This window comes from Thalassophryne amazonica, chromosome 20 (genome assembly GCF_902500255.1).
Source record: "Thalassophryne amazonica chromosome 20, fThaAma1.1, whole genome shotgun sequence".
Lineage (NCBI taxonomy): Eukaryota > Metazoa > Chordata > Actinopteri > Batrachoidiformes > Batrachoididae > Thalassophryne > Thalassophryne amazonica.
In genome coordinates, this window is record NC_047122.1 from 57,858,929 (window position 1) to 57,876,758 (window position 17,830).

The window sequence follows — 17,830 nt, forward strand, 5'->3', positions numbered from 1 at the left end:
TTAAATGTAGCAGACATGGATTAACTGGAATTTTGTTTATTTTTTCAAGGACGCTACTGCCATCTACTGGCCAGGAGTGTTCATGGCAGTATTAAACGTCTGGGTACCTGGCTGCTCTCAAAGTGTTGGTATTGTCCATTGTCCAGGCGCTTTTTGTGTGCATATATTTGATAACTTTGTATTCTAAAACTACGGTTAGAAGTAATTCCAACTCCTTATCGGTCCACACGAACGAGGTTGGCGCCATGTTTTTAGTTTTTGTGGAAGTGACGACAAGAGAATAAGGCTCCTGATTGGATAGAATTTTAATCAGTACTGCTACCCAAAGGTTTGGCAGACTAATTACAACACATCTATACGGTTCGATGTGGATGGATTTTTTTTTTAAACGACGTAGTGTGGATGAAGTTTTTTCCCCAAACTGAAAGGGTAAGATATTCAGTTTTACAAATACCCGACAACGTGTGTACATGGCCTTATGTCTGTGAAAGGCACTATATAAATAAATTTACTTACTTACTAATATTGAGTGCACGTTTTACAACATCATAAAAGTTTTAAAACATGCAATTGCGATGACACTTCCAGGGCTCCGTAAAAATGCCTGTTTTTACAAATAAAAATGGAATATTTTACAAAAGCACATTTATCTTTAAACCAACACACGACACACATCACATTAACGTGTTGGTTTACATAATGGATTACTGAACCAATCACTGTTTAGCACTTTATACAGAATGCTTTGTGGTCTGTGTTTGTTACAAAACCTCAGAATTAGTGCCTTATTCAACATTAAAAGATATATGTTATATTTTAACTTTGTACAAATGACAGAATTGACATTAATGGAGTTATTCTATCAGTATTTTCAAAAAACCATAAGTTGGTATGACTTTATTTTTCAAGACCTCCGCCTGACTGGAGTGTTGAAATTGATAGGGACTTGGCCTTATGGTTGTGCTCGGTGTGCCTCTGTGGTGGGAGTGCTGTTGTATACAAGAGCTTCCAGCAGGAGCAGAATGTTGAAAGAAAAATGATTATGATTAGTAAAGAGTTGATTTCGTGGGTGCTCTCAGGATTTGTCTGTGCTGTTTCCTGCAGGGGGCAGCATAGTCAAACATCCTTGGTTATTCTTTAGGTCTTTTGATGCTTTCAAAAGCAATCGTGTTAAAAATCAATTTCAGCTCTGCAAATGTCCCATAGACAACACCGGAATTTATCAATTATTGATTATCTGTAACTTCCGATACATTTTTGGGTGGTTTATCGGTTTATCTCTATCAAGGATAACTTTTCAGTTATCTTATTATCTGTTATCGAAGTTAATTTTTTGGTTATCTGTGCCCACCACTGAATTTATTAAGCCCAAGTCACCAAATAAATGTGTGCATGCTGTCTGCTAAAAATCCAGTCTGTCTTTCACTCTGTTTCAGAAGCATATTGGTACCAGACTTAGAACTCCACAGTGAAAGTTTAAAAATGCGCATTGCTTCAAATACACACCAAGTTCATTTCTGGTGTTATTACTTCCCTCCAGGCCAACACGTTTTTGGCCAAATAAGTTTATGGTCTAGTTTTGTAGACATTTTAAAGACATCACTTTCCAAATGGCAATAATAGTAAAAATGATTTATCAACCAAAACATTATTCGGTCAGTATTACTCAGAGTTACTACTACAATACTGCACTAAATGCAATTTGAGACAAAAACTGTTTACTTATTTAAAAAATAAAGAGTGCTTACAAACATTAAAGAGTTTGGATTGAAGATAAGTGCAAAAGTGTTTTTAGATTAATCTCTATTAATTGTGAGTTAATTATAGACAATAATTTATTTAATTACATTTTTTAATGCATTGACAGAACAAGTCTCTTGTATTTATTACAGTGATCTCTTGGTACTTGATCTGCATTGTTGGTCATAGTGACACTTTCATATGCCATTAGCTTCTGTAATTGTTCAACATTGTCATTTTCATGAAAGAAAGTGTGAAGCTTGACAACAACAAAAAAAAATCCCTGTGTTGAAAACTGACAATATGAATCATAATTATAATATGCAGCTCACAAAATTATTATTTTTTTTCACTAATTGGATTTTATTCTATTTAGTACACATCACTGTGGTGTACAATTATAGAAAAAGATGCTGTCCATGTGTATCTGTCAGTTCATAATATTTTCTGAGCAGTTTCTCAAAAACATAACCACTGATCCAAGATGTCTAGTTCTAAATTCACCTCACACAAATTTAGAGGCTGCTGACTTTGACCTACTGTTTCTCAGTCAAAGCTATATGTAAAAATAGGCCTTAGCTGCACCATTACTTGACACAAAATCATTGCAGACTCCAGACATTTGGGATATAAGTTCACCTAACACAACTCTCCATGTGAGTTTATAGGTTTCTGACCTTGACTTACCATTTAAAGATTGAATCTGTACTTACGTCTAAAAATACAACTTGGCTGCACGATCACTTGACACGAAATCATGGCAGACAACACATACCATGCCAACTTTATATATAAAGCACCTTAAAACAGCCACCGCTGACACAAGGTGCTCTACAACTCCAAATATAATACAAATTAAGATACAAGAACCACAAAATAAAACTAAAATAAAATGATCAAACCAAGTCTCATTGGTATTAAAAGACAGAAAGAAAATTACTTTTTAAATGAACTTTAAAAATAACCAATGAAGGTGCCTCCCTAACACCCAGAGGCAAGCCATTCCACACTTTAGGAGCAATGACAAAAAATGCCTTGTCCCCCCTGAGCTTTCTTTTTGACATTGGCACTTCCAGGAGCAGCTGGTCCGCTGACCTGAGAGACCATCTAAGTATACGAGTATAAGGATGAAGAAGCCCAGTGAGGTACGATGGAACTAAACCATGGAGAGACTTAAAGACAAACAAGAATTTTAAAATGAACCCTAACATATACTGGCAACCATTGAAGTATGGATAGGATGGGAGTCATGTGTTCCCTCCCCTGAGCTTCTGTCAGAAGCCGCGCCGTAATATACATTTGGGACATATATTGATCTCACTGCTACCTCACACAACATCAGAGGTTGCTGACCTTGACCTATTTTTCCTTGGTCAAGTCACGGGCCATTCAAATGTTAGTGGGGAGGTGAGGGTCTTATGGTTAAGCAGTGGGCTTCAAACCAGAGGATCCTCGGTTCAAACATCAGTCTGACTGGACAATCATGACTGACCATTGGGCAAGGTCCTTAATCCCCATGTTGCTCCCGGTGTGTAGTGGGTGCTTTGGATGGCAGCACCCTGACATTGGTGTGAGTGTGTCTGTGTGAATGGGTGAATGTGAGGCATCATTGTAATGTGCTTTGAGCTTCTGATGTAGATGGAAAAGTGCTATATAAGTGCAGTCCATTTACCGTTTAGTGGATACCTAAGTATAAGTGCCACTACCAATGCACCTGGAGCTGAACCTCAGGACAGATCCCTTGTTTTTCCACTGATATTACTTGATTGATTGATTGATGTGTCACAGCAATAAGTGAGTGATCGGAGACCACTGACCCAAGAGGCATGATGTCAATATTTGTGACAGTGATACCATGAACAAGGACCAAACCCTATGTACTTGCATCGGTGAAAAGCTAGATGTCCAGCAATTTCTTACTTTTGATCTCAGAGAAGACTGAAAGGATGGTTGTTGGTACAGCGAGACATCAGCATTAGTTTGACCAATTAATGCTTAACCTTGGTCCATGTATCATACATCACAAACCTTAGGGTGATTTTTTTTAATTTTTTTTATTCCACATTGTCCTTTGACCTACACACTAGAGATATTACAAGGACAGCTTTCTCACACGTGTGAAATATAGCAAAGATTCATCCAAACCTGTGTATGGCTGAGGCAGAGACCCTGATCCATGCATTTTTTTCTTCTAGATTGGACTACTGCAATGTTCTATTTTCTGGTTTACCACAGCCCAGCACTTGGGGTCTCCAAATGGTACAAAATACTGCTGCCAGACTCTTGACAGGATGCAGGAAGTTTGATAATATTACACCCATTCTGGCATGTCTTCACTGGCTTCCTGTCTAGGTGAGGTCAGATTTCAAGGTTCAGCTATTGTCCTATAAAATTATTCACAGACTAGCACCTCCCTACTCCGCTGACCTAATTTAAACCCTACGTGCCCTCTGCGTTCTCAGGGTGGAGGACTACTTGGCATCCCTAAGTAAAATTAAAAGCCTGTGAGCCAGAGCCTTATGTTATTGTGCCCCTGTTTGGTGGAATGATCTCCCTATGGAGATAAAATAATCTGATTCTGTAGAAACATTCAAGTCTAGACTTTAGACACATTTCCCCCCTTTTGTATGGCTGAAATAATGGCATAGTATGGAACGGTGCTTCCTATCCTTTCAAATTCATTTTTTTTAGGAATGGAATGGGTCTCGGCCTCAACTTTGTATAAATTCTGGGTCTTTTAGTGAAGCTTAGGGCTACCAACTGGTGAGCACCCTAGTAATTTCTCTGCTTTCCTGTTGATTTAATGTTGATGAATTATACCTTGGGTGTTTTTTTAATGGCTGACTGATTCTACTCTTTTTCTCTCTGTCTGAGATATGGAGAATAATGTGTGGGAGTGGCGTCTGTAGACAACAGGATGCTGGAATGACCATAAGATGCCATGCCTGGAACTGATACAGCAGATGCGTTATATTCCTGTTTTCTTAAGCTCTGTAAAACATTGTAATTGTTAGAATGGCCTAAGCAGTGGGTCACCCCCTCTGACTCTGGTATGCTTGAGATTTCTTCCTCTATCATCTGAGGGAGTTTTTCTTTACCACTGTCACCTGTGTGCTTGCTCTAGGAGTTGGTAAGGTTACTTGTGTGAACTGCCTTGAGTCAGCTTTGTTGTGATTTGGTGCTATATAAATGTAATAAATTTAATTTAATTGGAATTAATCAAACTTTTACAGAGTCTTGTCTCAAAAGGAAACCAAGAGCACTCAAGATTTTATTTCAAGACCACAACTCTGAGAATATCAATAAATTACTTGTGGTTAGACCACTGAATGTTTGACCTCTTTGTATCTGGTATCTTAAAATGGGAAAATCACTTTAGAAGTTCACACATTCATCCAAAAGAATAATTACCTCTAACAACTGAGAAAATGCTTCAGTTCACACTCTTGATAATTCTTACTAAGTATCAGTAGTTTGTTTAATTACTATATATTACTTCTATTATTGTTTTGCACTTACTGAAAAGAATCTAAGGCTTTAATATGTCATTCTATTTTGAAGATTTATCTATGGTCTTTGTAAATTGAATATATTTTAACAAAACTCATCAGTTCAGAAGGAACAACTATAAAAAAAGTATTAATTATTTAAGAAAATAGGCAAAAGTGAAGACTTTAGTAATTTCCCCAACTGCATATAGAAAAAGAGTTAAGGTTAGGAATATGATGGTCCCACCACTGGGGGAAAAAAAAAAGTCTCACTGTAAGGTCCATTCTCTGCAGTGGAAAATTTCACTGGGAGTTGGCGAGTTTATCTGATTATGAAGTGTAACCATGATGATTCGGAGAGAAAGTGATTCTGGGTGATGATGGTGGATGGCTGTGTTTGCAATGTCAAGGTGAGAGCTGTGACATGGGCACGGGATTTGAAACAGCTACCGGCCATTTGTATTGGCGATGTTACCTGCTTATAGTCTATGGACAGACAAACAAAAGAATTAAGCACAAATGTGACGACTATAAGATTTTTACTGATTGTCATATGGAACATGTAGAACTTGAAAATGTTGAGGGAGGTCTTTTTTTGTTTGTTTGTTTTGTTTTTACATACAAAGCTCTATGAATATGGAGCAATGCCAGACAGCAGAATGATATTGTACAAAGCTGCTGTGTGGAAACATGGGGAAAAGTAAAATTACTGGGATGTGGCTGTGTTTCAGGGTATGCATTTGTTACTACTTCCTTTGTGGTTATCCCAGCTTATTTAGATTTATTTATTTATTTTGAATACACCATGGGTTATAAAGGAGTTGGAGCTGGACATAAGTTGGTCAGCCAACCTTGGGAATTTCAGACAATAATTGGTGTTCCCCAATGGGGGTACATAAGTACCTTTATGCAGTATGGAGAATTGTTTATTACATTCTGTTTGTAATGATGATTTCTGGGGAAGAAAAAGTCACGTACCAAACCTGATGCTTGCACAAATATTGTAGTTTGTTCCTTGGATGGTAAAGCATGGAAAGGGAGTGTTCAGGAATGATGGTTTTGTTGATTTTAGTACCCAGTGTTTTCCTGTAGATGGGTGCATTTATTGAAAAAAAAAAAAACATGTTTCAGAGCAATTGTGTCTGTACTTTGCATGTTTGTCTTTAATTGTAATTGTCATGAGGTGTGGAAAACATACACTTGGTGCTGGTCTTGACTCTGTCTCTATCTACTTTGAACTTAGTTTTGACTAGGTCTCAGTGACTTACGGTGCTGGTGTTATCCGAGTCTCAACACATTCTGGATTTGGTCATGACTTTGTTTTGGTTTAGGTGGTTTGACAACAACACTGGCAATTGAATATGTACATCCTTAGAACACTAAACATACAAATGGCAAGGCTATGAAAGTCCCTGCAGAGCATCCCAGTTAAGTCAGTGAAATCGGTTCTTTGTCAAACTTATAGGTGAACATGCAAGGAAAATCACAGCACTTACGGTGTGAAAGACATTTTGCATGATATTTTTCCACATACCTCTGCAGTAGGGCAGCGGGAAATCCCAGGCAGCAGTGCCAGCTGAAGTTGCAAGACAGGACAGGGTGGTGTGACCCTCGAGCACATAGCCTGGGCTGCAGCTGTAGCGGATTTTGTCACCTATGTTGAAAGTGGACCCCTGCTGGTGGCCATTGAGTAGCTGTCCAGGGTTACCACAAGTGTAGCTGGGTAGAGCTGGAGAGACAATGGAGGGAGCAGTCGGTTAATGAGGCAATTTTTTTACAAAGATATGTGATATGCTCCCAAGGTAATATCATGTACAATATGCAATAAATGTAGGGAGTCATTGGCTGTGTGTTGTCTTAATAAAGTGCCCATAATGATCTACAACAGACAGAGATAACCATGAAATTGTGTGATTTATCACAAATATATATGTATATAGCTCATTTCCAAATTATACAGATGTCATATTCACAACCAGCATCCACATTGTTTCTGTAGCAAATATACACATGCTCATCTGTGCCTCTATTGGCATGTTGGTCTTAAAACTTAAAATGAGGTGTAGTCAGGAACAGTGCTAGTGCCTTACTTTATTTTGGTTATTTATACAATGCAATATCCAGGTACATCGGTAGGCTACAATATATGAAGATGTTGATTATAGACACACAAAAATGTGCATTAATATCACTCATCTTAAGTCAAAACAAAATAAAAAAAACAAAATTAATAGAAAAATACAAAATTTTCATGACTTGGGTTTTTCCCAAAATTTTTGCACCATTTTTCTTACTTTCCAGGTTCACAGATGGGGAGGACCAAGATGGAGGACATCGGAACTGACTTCAACTGCTTCAGATCAGGTAGCTTTGGTGGAATTTATGCCTATAAATGACATGTTTGCCAGTCTCTCACCAAAAATTAAAACAAAAACCCGCCTGTTTCCATCACCTACTGAGTCAGCCATCTAAATTGTAATGCACCAGATTCAAGCCCAAGTTCTTAAAGGCATTGATACATAAGCTGATTGATTTATTTCATGTTATGCCCTAAAAACACCCATGTTAATAAATGAAATAAATGAAACCACCATGGCACATAGTGCCTTAGTTTGCACTGATCACATGCCATTTAAATTGTAAACTGTGATTTGATATGCACTTGTACTATGTACATTAGACTGTGGTATAGTATATAAACTGAGGGAATCTTGCAAAGTTGTTTTTCACAAACTCAAGCATGCTACAATGACTACCACTGTTTGTTGAAATATGCATGTGCATGCAAATATATGAGCTCACAGTTCAGCCAGCACACAACTCCAGCCTTAGGGTTTTTTTTTAATAACACAGACTGGCTTACTGAATATATCGTAAGCTTCCAAATTTAAGCCTCTGTTGACCCAGGACGTCGTGACAGAACAGAGAACTTTCAGAAGAGGTCGGAATCAGCAGCTTATCAGGACATTCCACTGTTAAAGGAGATTTTGTAATGAAAGAAAGTGCGGACGGGTCCGCGCGTCGGGACACAGCTGGTGCCGCGCACCGCCACAGGAAAAACACCTCCGTTGGAAGCCTTAAGGACAAGTTGGAAAATGTCCAGCTGTTAAACAATTTCTCAGATACTCACTCAACTGAAAGCCATCAAAAGCTACCTGGTTTTTACAAATGGTTATCAACACGGAGGTGTTTTTCCTGTGCCGCCGCACCGTGCCGGCTGTGTCCCGACTCGCGGACCCGTCCGCACGTCTTTCATTAATAAAATCTCCTTTAACAGTGGAATGTCTGGATAAACTGCTGATCCCGACCTCTTCTGAAAGTTCTGTGTTCTGTCACGATGTCCTGGGTCAACAGAAGCTTAAATTTGGAAGCTTTCAGCTCGAAACAGGCAGACAGTGGCGGCTCAGCGTGCGTCGCGACGTCCTGCTCCGTGGGCAGTCCTTAAAGCGACAGCAACAGTCCATAATCTGTCATCAGCCGTTAAAATTTTCACAGAAAACCAGCTGAATTTCTCGAATGGTGTCCACTTTGATGTGCCTCACAGGTTCTGAAAAAATTTTGATCAAGCAAAGCGCCAGTCTCTCAGGAAGTTGTCAGACAAAGAGATTCCAACGGGAAGGGTGGACCACTCCTCACTCAAAGCCAGCCCACAGGCGAATGACGTAACCGACAGGCGTGAAAAAACTCTCGCATGCGCACGAGGGTTCAAGGTTGTCTGATGTAATCGCACGTGATTCAAATCCATATACGAGGGCTGTCCGTAAAGTATAGGTCCTTTTTATTTTTTTCAAAAACTATATGGATTTCATTCATATGTTTTTACGTCAGACATGCTTGCACCCTCGTGCGCATGCGTGAGTTTTTCCATGCCTGTCGGTGACGTCATTCGCCTGTGAGCACTCCTTGTGGGAGGAGTCGTCCAGCCCCTCGTTGGAATTCCTTTGTCTGAGAAGTTGCTGAGAGACTGGCGCTTTGTTTGATCAAAATTTTTTCTAAACCTGTGAGACACATCGAAGTGGACATGGTTCGAAAAATTAAGCTGGTCTTCAGTGAAAATTTTAACAGCTGATGAGAGATTTTGAGGTGATTCTGTCGCTTTAAGGACTTTTTACGGTGCGAGACATCGCGCAGCGCTCTCAGGCGGAGTCATCAGCCTGTTTCAAGCTTAAAACCTCCACATTTCAGGCTCTGTTGATCCAGGACGTCGTGAGAGAACAGAGAAGTTTCAGAAGAAGTCGGTTTCAGCATTTTATCCGGATATTCCACTGTTAAAGGAGATTTTTTTAATGAAAGACGTGCGGGCGGATTGCAGCGTCGGCTCGCAGCCGCCACGACGCTCCGCCACAGGAAAAACACCTCTGTTGGAAGCCTTGAGGACAAGTTGGAACATCTCCAGCTGATAAACAATTTCTCATATACTCACTCCACTGAAAGCCATCAAAACCCAACTGGATTTTAACAAATGGTTATCAACACGGAGGTGTTTTTCCTGTGCCGCCTCGCCGCATCGGCTGCGTCCTGACGCGCGGACCCGTCCGCACGTCTTTCATTAAAAAAATATCCTTTAACAGTGGAATATCCGGATAAAATGCTGAAACCGAATTCTTCTGAAACTTCTCTGTTCTCTCACGACGTCCTGGATTAATAGAGCCTGAAATGTGGAGGTTTTAAGCTTGAAACAGGCTGATGACGCTGCCTGAGAGCGCTGAGCGACGTCTCGCACCGTGAAAAGTCCTTAAAGCGACAGAATCACCTCAAAATCTCTCATCAGCTGTTAAAATTTTCACTGAAAACCAGCTTAATTTTTCGAACCATGTCCACTTCGATGTGTCTCACAGGTTTAGAAAAAATTTTGATCAAACAAAGCGCCAGTCTCTCAGCAATTTCTCAGACAAAGGAATTCCGACGAGGGGCTGGACGACTCCTCCCACAAGGAGTGCTCACAGGCGAATGACGTCACCGACAGGCATGGAAAAACTCACGCATGCGCACGAGGGTGCAAGCATGTCTGACGTAAAAACATATGAATGAAATCCATATAGTTTTTGAAAAAATAAAAAGGACCTATACTTTACGGACAGCCCTCGTAGTGTTTGAAAAAAAATAAAAAGGTACGTTAGTTTTATCACAGACCTCGTAGTTGATAAAACCTGGATAAAGTTACTTGCACCAGTGCTAGTGCAGTATAAAATTACGTGCACCGCTCGAATAATACGTGCACAAACTAGCACATGCACATACTATTTCGGCCCCTGTTGATTAATACTCAGGTACTCAACCTCAGGCGGAGACCTGAGTATCCTCTATCCTGAGGGCAGGATGACTTGTCACTTTCAGACTCTAATGCAGTGTAGTCTCTCTTTTTGACCAGCCAAGGCTGCTTAATGACATCTTTCCACCCATCACTTTCAGATTCGCCTATGCACAAGGACTTTCTCCTAATAGCACATTTTCTGCTGAGAGTCCACTGCAGCAGCATGGCCACTGAGGTGGCCATAAGTTAAACACACTGCTTTACATATGTGGCTCTGACCATGCAAAGGGGGACTCCCTTTCAAACATACCACGACAATTAGATCCTGAATGGTTGTTAAGAGAATAAGGTGGAGGAGACTCAATGGGATGATATTAAGACTGTGTGAACAAGGAGGGTAATTGATAGTTGTTTTTTTTTCTCTTCTGCTGCACATATGCTCGTCCTCTCATTGCTGCAGATAATTATGGCTAATCAAATGATATAGAGGCTTCTGGAGGTGTTGAAATGTATCCAATGTAAACTGTCAGTAGGGCATCATTCTTCTTACAAATAAAAACAGATTAAGTAGAAAAATTGATTTCAATTTCAATTTATTTTCATTTATATAGGGCCAAATCACAACAAAGTTACCTCACGGCGCTTCACACAAGTAAGGTCTAACCTTACCAACCCCCAGAACAAGCACACAGGCAATAGTTGTGAGGAAAAACTGTCACACTTTATTTGAAGGTATTGTCATAATAGTGACATAACACTGTCATAACTGTTACATGACAGTAATGAATGTATCAAACATTATGTCAGTGTCATAAACAGTGTCATTTGGTTTTTATAATGACAAGTTGACATTTCTTGGCTTGTCTTGATAACAACTTGACTTTAATCAAAGTGACATGACCAGAAGTTGTATTTGACTGTATTTGACCCTAACCCTTCAGCTGTATGGCAACTTGTCATTACAAAAACTGAATAACATTTAATGACAGCAGTCAAACATTTTTGACATTGACATAATGTTTATGACACATTCATGACTGTGTCATGCAACAATTATGACAGTGTTATGCGACTATTATGACAATACCTTCAAGTAAAGTGTTACCGGAAAAATGCCCTCTGATGATTTGAGGAAGAAAGCAGACTAGGGGTGGCACTCTGCTTGGGCCTGCAATCAATTGAGAAAATTTTAGCCATGTTTTTTTTTTTTCTTATTGTCAAAGGAATACACAACACATCAATCAATCAACTCAATCAACTTTTTTCTTGTATAGCGCCAAATCACAACAAACAGTTGCCCCAAGGCGCTCCACATTGCAAGGCAAGGCCATACAATAATTATGAAACACAGTCTACGTCTAAAGCAACATAACCAAGGGATGGTTCAGGGTCACCCGATCCAGCCCTAACTATAAGCCTTAGCGAAAAGGAAAGTTTTAAGCCTAATCATAAAAGTAGAGAGGGTATCTGTCTCCCTGATCTGAATTGGGAGCTGGTTCCACAGGAGAGGAGCCTGAAAGCTGAAGGCTCTGCCTCCCATTCTACTCTTACAAACCCTAGGAACTACAAGTAAGCCCGCAGTCTGAGAGCGAAGCGCTCTAATGGGGTAATATGGTACTACGAGGTCCCTAAGATAAGATGGGACCTGATTATTCAAAACCTTATAAGTAAGAAGAAGAATTTTAAATTCTATTCTAGCATTAACAGGAAGCCAATGAAGGGAGGCCAACACGGGTGAGATATGCTCTCTCCTGCTAGTCCCCGTCAGTACTCTAGCTGCAGCATTCTGAACCAACTGAAGGCTTTTTAGGGAACTTTTAGGACAACCTGATAATAATGAATTACAATAGTCCAGCCTAGAGGAAATAAATGCATGAATTAGTTTTTCAGCATCACTCTGAGACAAGACCTTTCTGATTTTAGAGATATTGCGTAAATGCAAAAAGGCAGTCCTACATATTTGTTTAATATGCGCTTTGAATGACATATCCTGATCAAAAATAACTCCAAGATTTCTCACAGTATTACTAGAGATCAGGGAAATGCCATCCAGAGTAACGATCTGGTTAGACACCATGCTTCTAAGATTTGTGGGGCCAAGTACAATAACTTCAGTTTTATCTGAGTTTAAAAGCAGGAAATTAGAGGTCATCCATGTCTTTATGTCTGTAAGACAATCCTGCAGTTTAGCTAATTGGTGCGTATCCTCTGGCTTCATGGATAGATAAAGCTGGGTATCATCTGCGTAACAATGAAAATTTAAGCAATACCGTCTAATAATACTGCCCAAGGGAAGCATGTATAAAGTGAATAAAATTGGTCCTAGCACAGAACCTTGTGGAACTCCATAATTAACTTTAGTCTGTGAAGAAGATTCCCCATTTACATGAACAAACTGTAATCTATTAGACAAATATGATTCAAACCACCGCAGCGCAATGCCTTTAATACCTATGACATGCTCTAATCTCTGTAATAAAATTTTATGGTCAACAGTATCAAAAGCAGCACTGAGGTCCAACAGAACAAGCACAGAGATAAATCCACTGTCCGAAGCCATAAGAAGATCATTTGTAACCTTCACTAATGCTGTTTCTGTACTATGATGAATTCTAAAACCTGACTGAAACTCTTCAAATAGACCATTCCTCTGCAGGTGATCAGTTAGCTGTTTTACAACTACCCTCTCAAGAATCTTTGAGAGAAAAGGAAGGTTGGAGATTGGCCTATAATTAGCTAAGATAGCTGGGTCAAGTGATGGCTTTTTAAGTAATGGTTTAATTACTGCCACCTTAAAGGCCTGTGGTACATAACCAACTAACAAAGATAGATTGATCATATTTAAGATTGAAGCATTAAATAATGGTAGGACTTCCTTGAGCAGCCTGGCAGGAATGGGGTCTAATAAGCATGTTGATGGTTTGGATGAAGTAACTAATGAAAATAACTCAGACAGAACAATCGGAGAGAAAGAGTCTAACCAAATACCGGCATCACTGAAAGCAGCCAAAGATAACGATACATCTTTGGGATGGTTATGAGTAATTTTTTCTCTAATAGTCAAAATTTTGTTAGCAAAGAAAGTCATGAAGTCATTACTAGTTAAAGTTAATGGAATACTCAGCTCAATAGAGCTCTGACTCTTTGTCAGCCTGGCTACAGTGCTGAAAAGAAACCTGGGGTTGTTCTTATTTTCTTCAATTAGTGATGAGTAGAAAGATGTCCTAGCTTCACGAAGGGCTTTCTTATAGAGCAACAAACTCTTTTTCCAGGCTAAGTGAAGATCTTCTAAATTAGTGAGACACCATTTCCTCTCCAACTTACGGGTTATCTGCTTTAAGCTACGAGTTTGTGAGTTATACCACGGAGTCAGACACTTCTGATTTAAAGCTCTCTTTTTCAGAGGAGCTACAGCATCCAAAGTTGTCTTCAATGAGGATGTAAAACTATTGACAAGATACTCTAACTCCCTTACAGAGTTTAGGTAGCTACTCTGCTCTGTGTTGGTATATGACATTAGAGAACATAAAGAAGGAATCATATCCTTAAACCTAGTTACAGCGCTTTCTGAAAGACTTCTAGTGTAATGAAACTTATTCCCCACTGCAGGGTAGTCCATCAGGGTAAATGTAAATGTTATTAAAAAATGATCAGACAAAAGGGAGTTTTCAGGGAATATCCAGGCAGTTACTTTCTATTCAAATGTATGATCTGTCCAAAAGAGATTGCAGACTGCGCAAGGCTAACAGGGTGAAAACTATTTCCCCTCCATACTTGTTAGACTATGCCTTGACGCACAAATATGATCCACGCACTGCCACGCAATTCATCATGCCAATGCGACCTGCTTTGTCTCACTTTGTTTCACTTTCTTTCGTAGTCAGTGACACATTTGCTCACAGAACATGGCTGGTGAAACCATCTCTTTTCACTTTCAGAATCAGAGAAAATATTGACAGCTGGAGGATGTCTCGTGCATGTTGTGCAGTGGAGACCGCATTTGAAATAGTCTCAGGTATATATATATATATATATATATATATATATATATATATATTTGAACACCTTGCAGTTTTGCAAGTTCTCCCACTTAGAAATCATGGAGTGGTCTGAAATTTTCATCTTGGGTGCACATCCACTGTGAGAGACATAATCTAAAAAAAAAAAAAATATATATATATATATATATATATATATATATATATATATATATATATATATATATATATATATATATATATATGTTGGGAAAGTGTAGGAACACGGAACCACAACAGGGGGCGCAAATGAACGGACAATGGAATAGGTCAAATAACAACACTTTACTGTTGCGAACGTGCACAACAAACACAACAAATTACAACAATGGACAAAGTTCAATTCACAAAGGTGTCGTGTGGGCAGGCTCGAAGATAGGAGACGCCTCTCCAAAGTAGAACCGGAACCACACGGTTTCCTCCGCCACAGGACCCCGGGAATACTGGAGCCGCCAAGTTCCGAACTCCCAGGTGGCCACTGCCTCCGCGTGTCGGACCTGGTACTGCTGGCGAGGAACAAGAACACAATTAACATGGGCGCGTTTGCACCCAGCAACCTGTACGGCAGGGAAGCTACCTCCACCTCTCGTTGGAGAAAAAAGTCTGCAATCACTCACAAAAATCACAAAGGTTACTGTCAAGCAGTCAGCTGAGATTATTACCTTCCAGGTAGAACGATATCTCGGCGATGAGGTGGAGATGCCGTCCTGCTGATATACCCCAGTGATAATTGCCGTCAGCTGTCTCAGGTGATGGGTGACAGCTGTTACCGAGGCTGCTCCTGTGGGGCGGCGGCGCCCTCTGGTGGTGGTAGGCCAGCAGTACCTCCTCTTCAGCGGCCCACACAACAGGACCCCCCCCTCAACGGGCGCCTCCTGGCGCCCGACCGGGCTTGTCCGGGTGGCGACGGTAGAAGTCGGCCAGGAGGGCCGGGTCCAGGATGAAGCTCTTCTTCACCCAGGAGCGTTCTTCGGGACCATACCCCTCCCAGTCCACCAGATATTGAAAGCCCCGGCCCATCCGACGGACGTCCAACAACCGGCGCACTGTCCAAGCCGGCTCGCCATCGATGATCCGGGCAGGAGGTGGTGCCGGACCGGGTGTACAGAGGGGCGAGGTGTGATGGGGCTTGAGCTTCGACACATGAAACACAGGATGGATCCGCAGTGAGGCTGGAAGCTGAAGCCTCACTGCGGCGGGATTGATGACCTTGAGGATTTTAAACGGTCCTATGTACCTGTCCTGTAGTTTAGGGGAGGCCACTTGTAGTGGGATGTCCTTTGTGGACAACCACACTTCCTGCCCGGGGCGATACGTAGGGGCCGGGGTCCGCCGCCGGTCTGCATGGGTCTTCGCCCTCATCCGGGCCTTCAACAAAGCAGAACGGGCGGCGCGCCACACCCGACGGCACTTCCGCAGGTGGGCCTGGACCGAGGGCACACCGACCTCCCCCTCAACCACCGGGAACAACGGGGGCTGATACCCCAAACACACCTCAAAGGGGGAGAGGCCGGTGGCTGATGACACTTGACTGTTGTGGGCGTACTCGATCCAGGCCAGATGAGTACTCCAGGCCGCCGGGTGCGCGGCTGTCACACAACGCAGTGTTTGCTCCATTTCTTGATTGGCCCGCTCTGCTTGCCCGTTGGTCTGGGGGTGATACCCGGACGAGAGACTGACCGTGGCCCCCAGTTCCCGGCAAAAGCTCCTCCAGACATGCGAGGAGAACTGGGGACCGCGATCGGAGACGATGTCTGATGGTATCCCATGCAGGCGGACGACGTGGTGGACCAGGAGGTCCGCCGTCTCCTGGGCCGTAGGGAGCTTCGGGAGGGCCACGAAGTGGGCCGCCTTGGAGAATCGGTCCACTATCGTGAGGATCACGGTGTTTCCCTGGGACGGCGGGAGGCCCGTGACAAAATCCAGGCCGATGTGGGACCAGGGGCGATGAGGCACGGGCAGCGGCTGTAGCAGTCCCGGAGCCTTGCGATGGTCGGCCTTGCCCCTGGCACAGGTGGTACAGGCCTGGATATAGTCCCGGACGTCGGCCTCCAGGGACGCCCACCAGAAGCGCTGCCGGACAACTGCCACGGTTCTTCGCACCCCTGGGTGACAGGAGAGCTTAGAGCCGTGACAGAAGTCCAGGACTGCAGCCCTTGCCTCTGGTGGGATGTAAAGTCTGTTCTTTGGTCCAGTCCCGGGGTCCGGGCTTCGTGCCAGGGCCTCCCGGACGGTTCTCTCTACGTCCCAGGTGAGGGTGGCCACGATAGTGGACTCCGGGATGATGGGTTCCGGTGGATCCGACAACTCCGCTTTGACCTCGTCTTCGTGTACCCGGGACAAGGCATCCGACTTCTGGTTCTTGGTCCCGGGCCGGTAGGTGATGCGGAAGTCAAAACGGCCGAAGAACAGTGACCAGCGGGCTTGCCTGGGATTCAGCCGCTTGGCGGTCCTGATATATTCCAGGTTCCGGTGGTCAGTGAAAACCGTGAATGGCACGGACGTTCCCTCCAACAGGTGTCTCCACTCTTCAAGAGCCTCTTTCACCGCAAGGAGTTCTCGGTTGCCGACGTCATAGTTCCGTTCAGCCGGGGTCAACCTGCGGGAAAAATAGGCACACGGATGAAGGACCTTATCGGTCTTCCCACTCTGGGACAGCACAGCTCCTATCCCTGAGTCCGAGGCATCCACTTCAACCACTAACTGGCGACTAGGATCGGGCTGCACCAGAACGGGTGCAGACGAGAAGCGCCGTTTCAACTCCTTGAACGCGGCATCGCAACGATCCGACCAGGTGAAGGGGACTTTTGGTGAGGTCAGGGCTGTCAGGGGGGCTAGCAACCTGGCTGTAGCCCTTAATGAACCTCCTGTAGAAATTCGCAAAGCCGAGGAACTGTTGCAGCTTCCTACGGCTTGTGGGTTGGGGCCAGTCTCTCACCGCTGCAACCTTGGCCGGATCAGGAGCGACGGAGTTGGGGGAGATGATGAACCCCAGGAAGGACAAAGAAGTGCGGTGAAACTCACACTTCTCGCCCTTAACAAACAGCCGGTTCTCCAATAACCGCTGCAGGACCTGACGTACATGTCGGACATGGGTCTCAGGATCCGGAGAAAAGATGAGTATGTCGTCTAAATATACGAAGACGAATCGGTGCAGGAAGTCCCGCAAGACATCATTAACCAATGCTTGGAACATCGCGGGAGCATTTGTAAGACCGAACGGCATGACCAGGTACTCAAAATGACCTAACGGGGTGTTAAATGCCGTCTTCCACTCGTCTCCCTTCCGGATCCGAACCAGGTGATACGCA

At 42.6% G+C, this 17,830-nt stretch overlaps 1 protein-coding gene across 1 annotated transcript in view; it reads right to left on the reverse strand.

Moving 5' to 3' along the window:
- Positions 1-17,830, reverse strand: part of csmd2 (CUB and Sushi multiple domains 2) — a 662,931-nt gene that overhangs the window by 474,180 nt on the left and 170,921 nt on the right. The window contains exon 4 of the mRNA XM_034160153.1: positions 6,763-6,957. Coding sequence (XP_034016044.1) covers positions 6,763-6,957 — 195 coding nt within the window. The remainder of the gene's footprint in view (positions 1-6,762; positions 6,958-17,830) is intronic.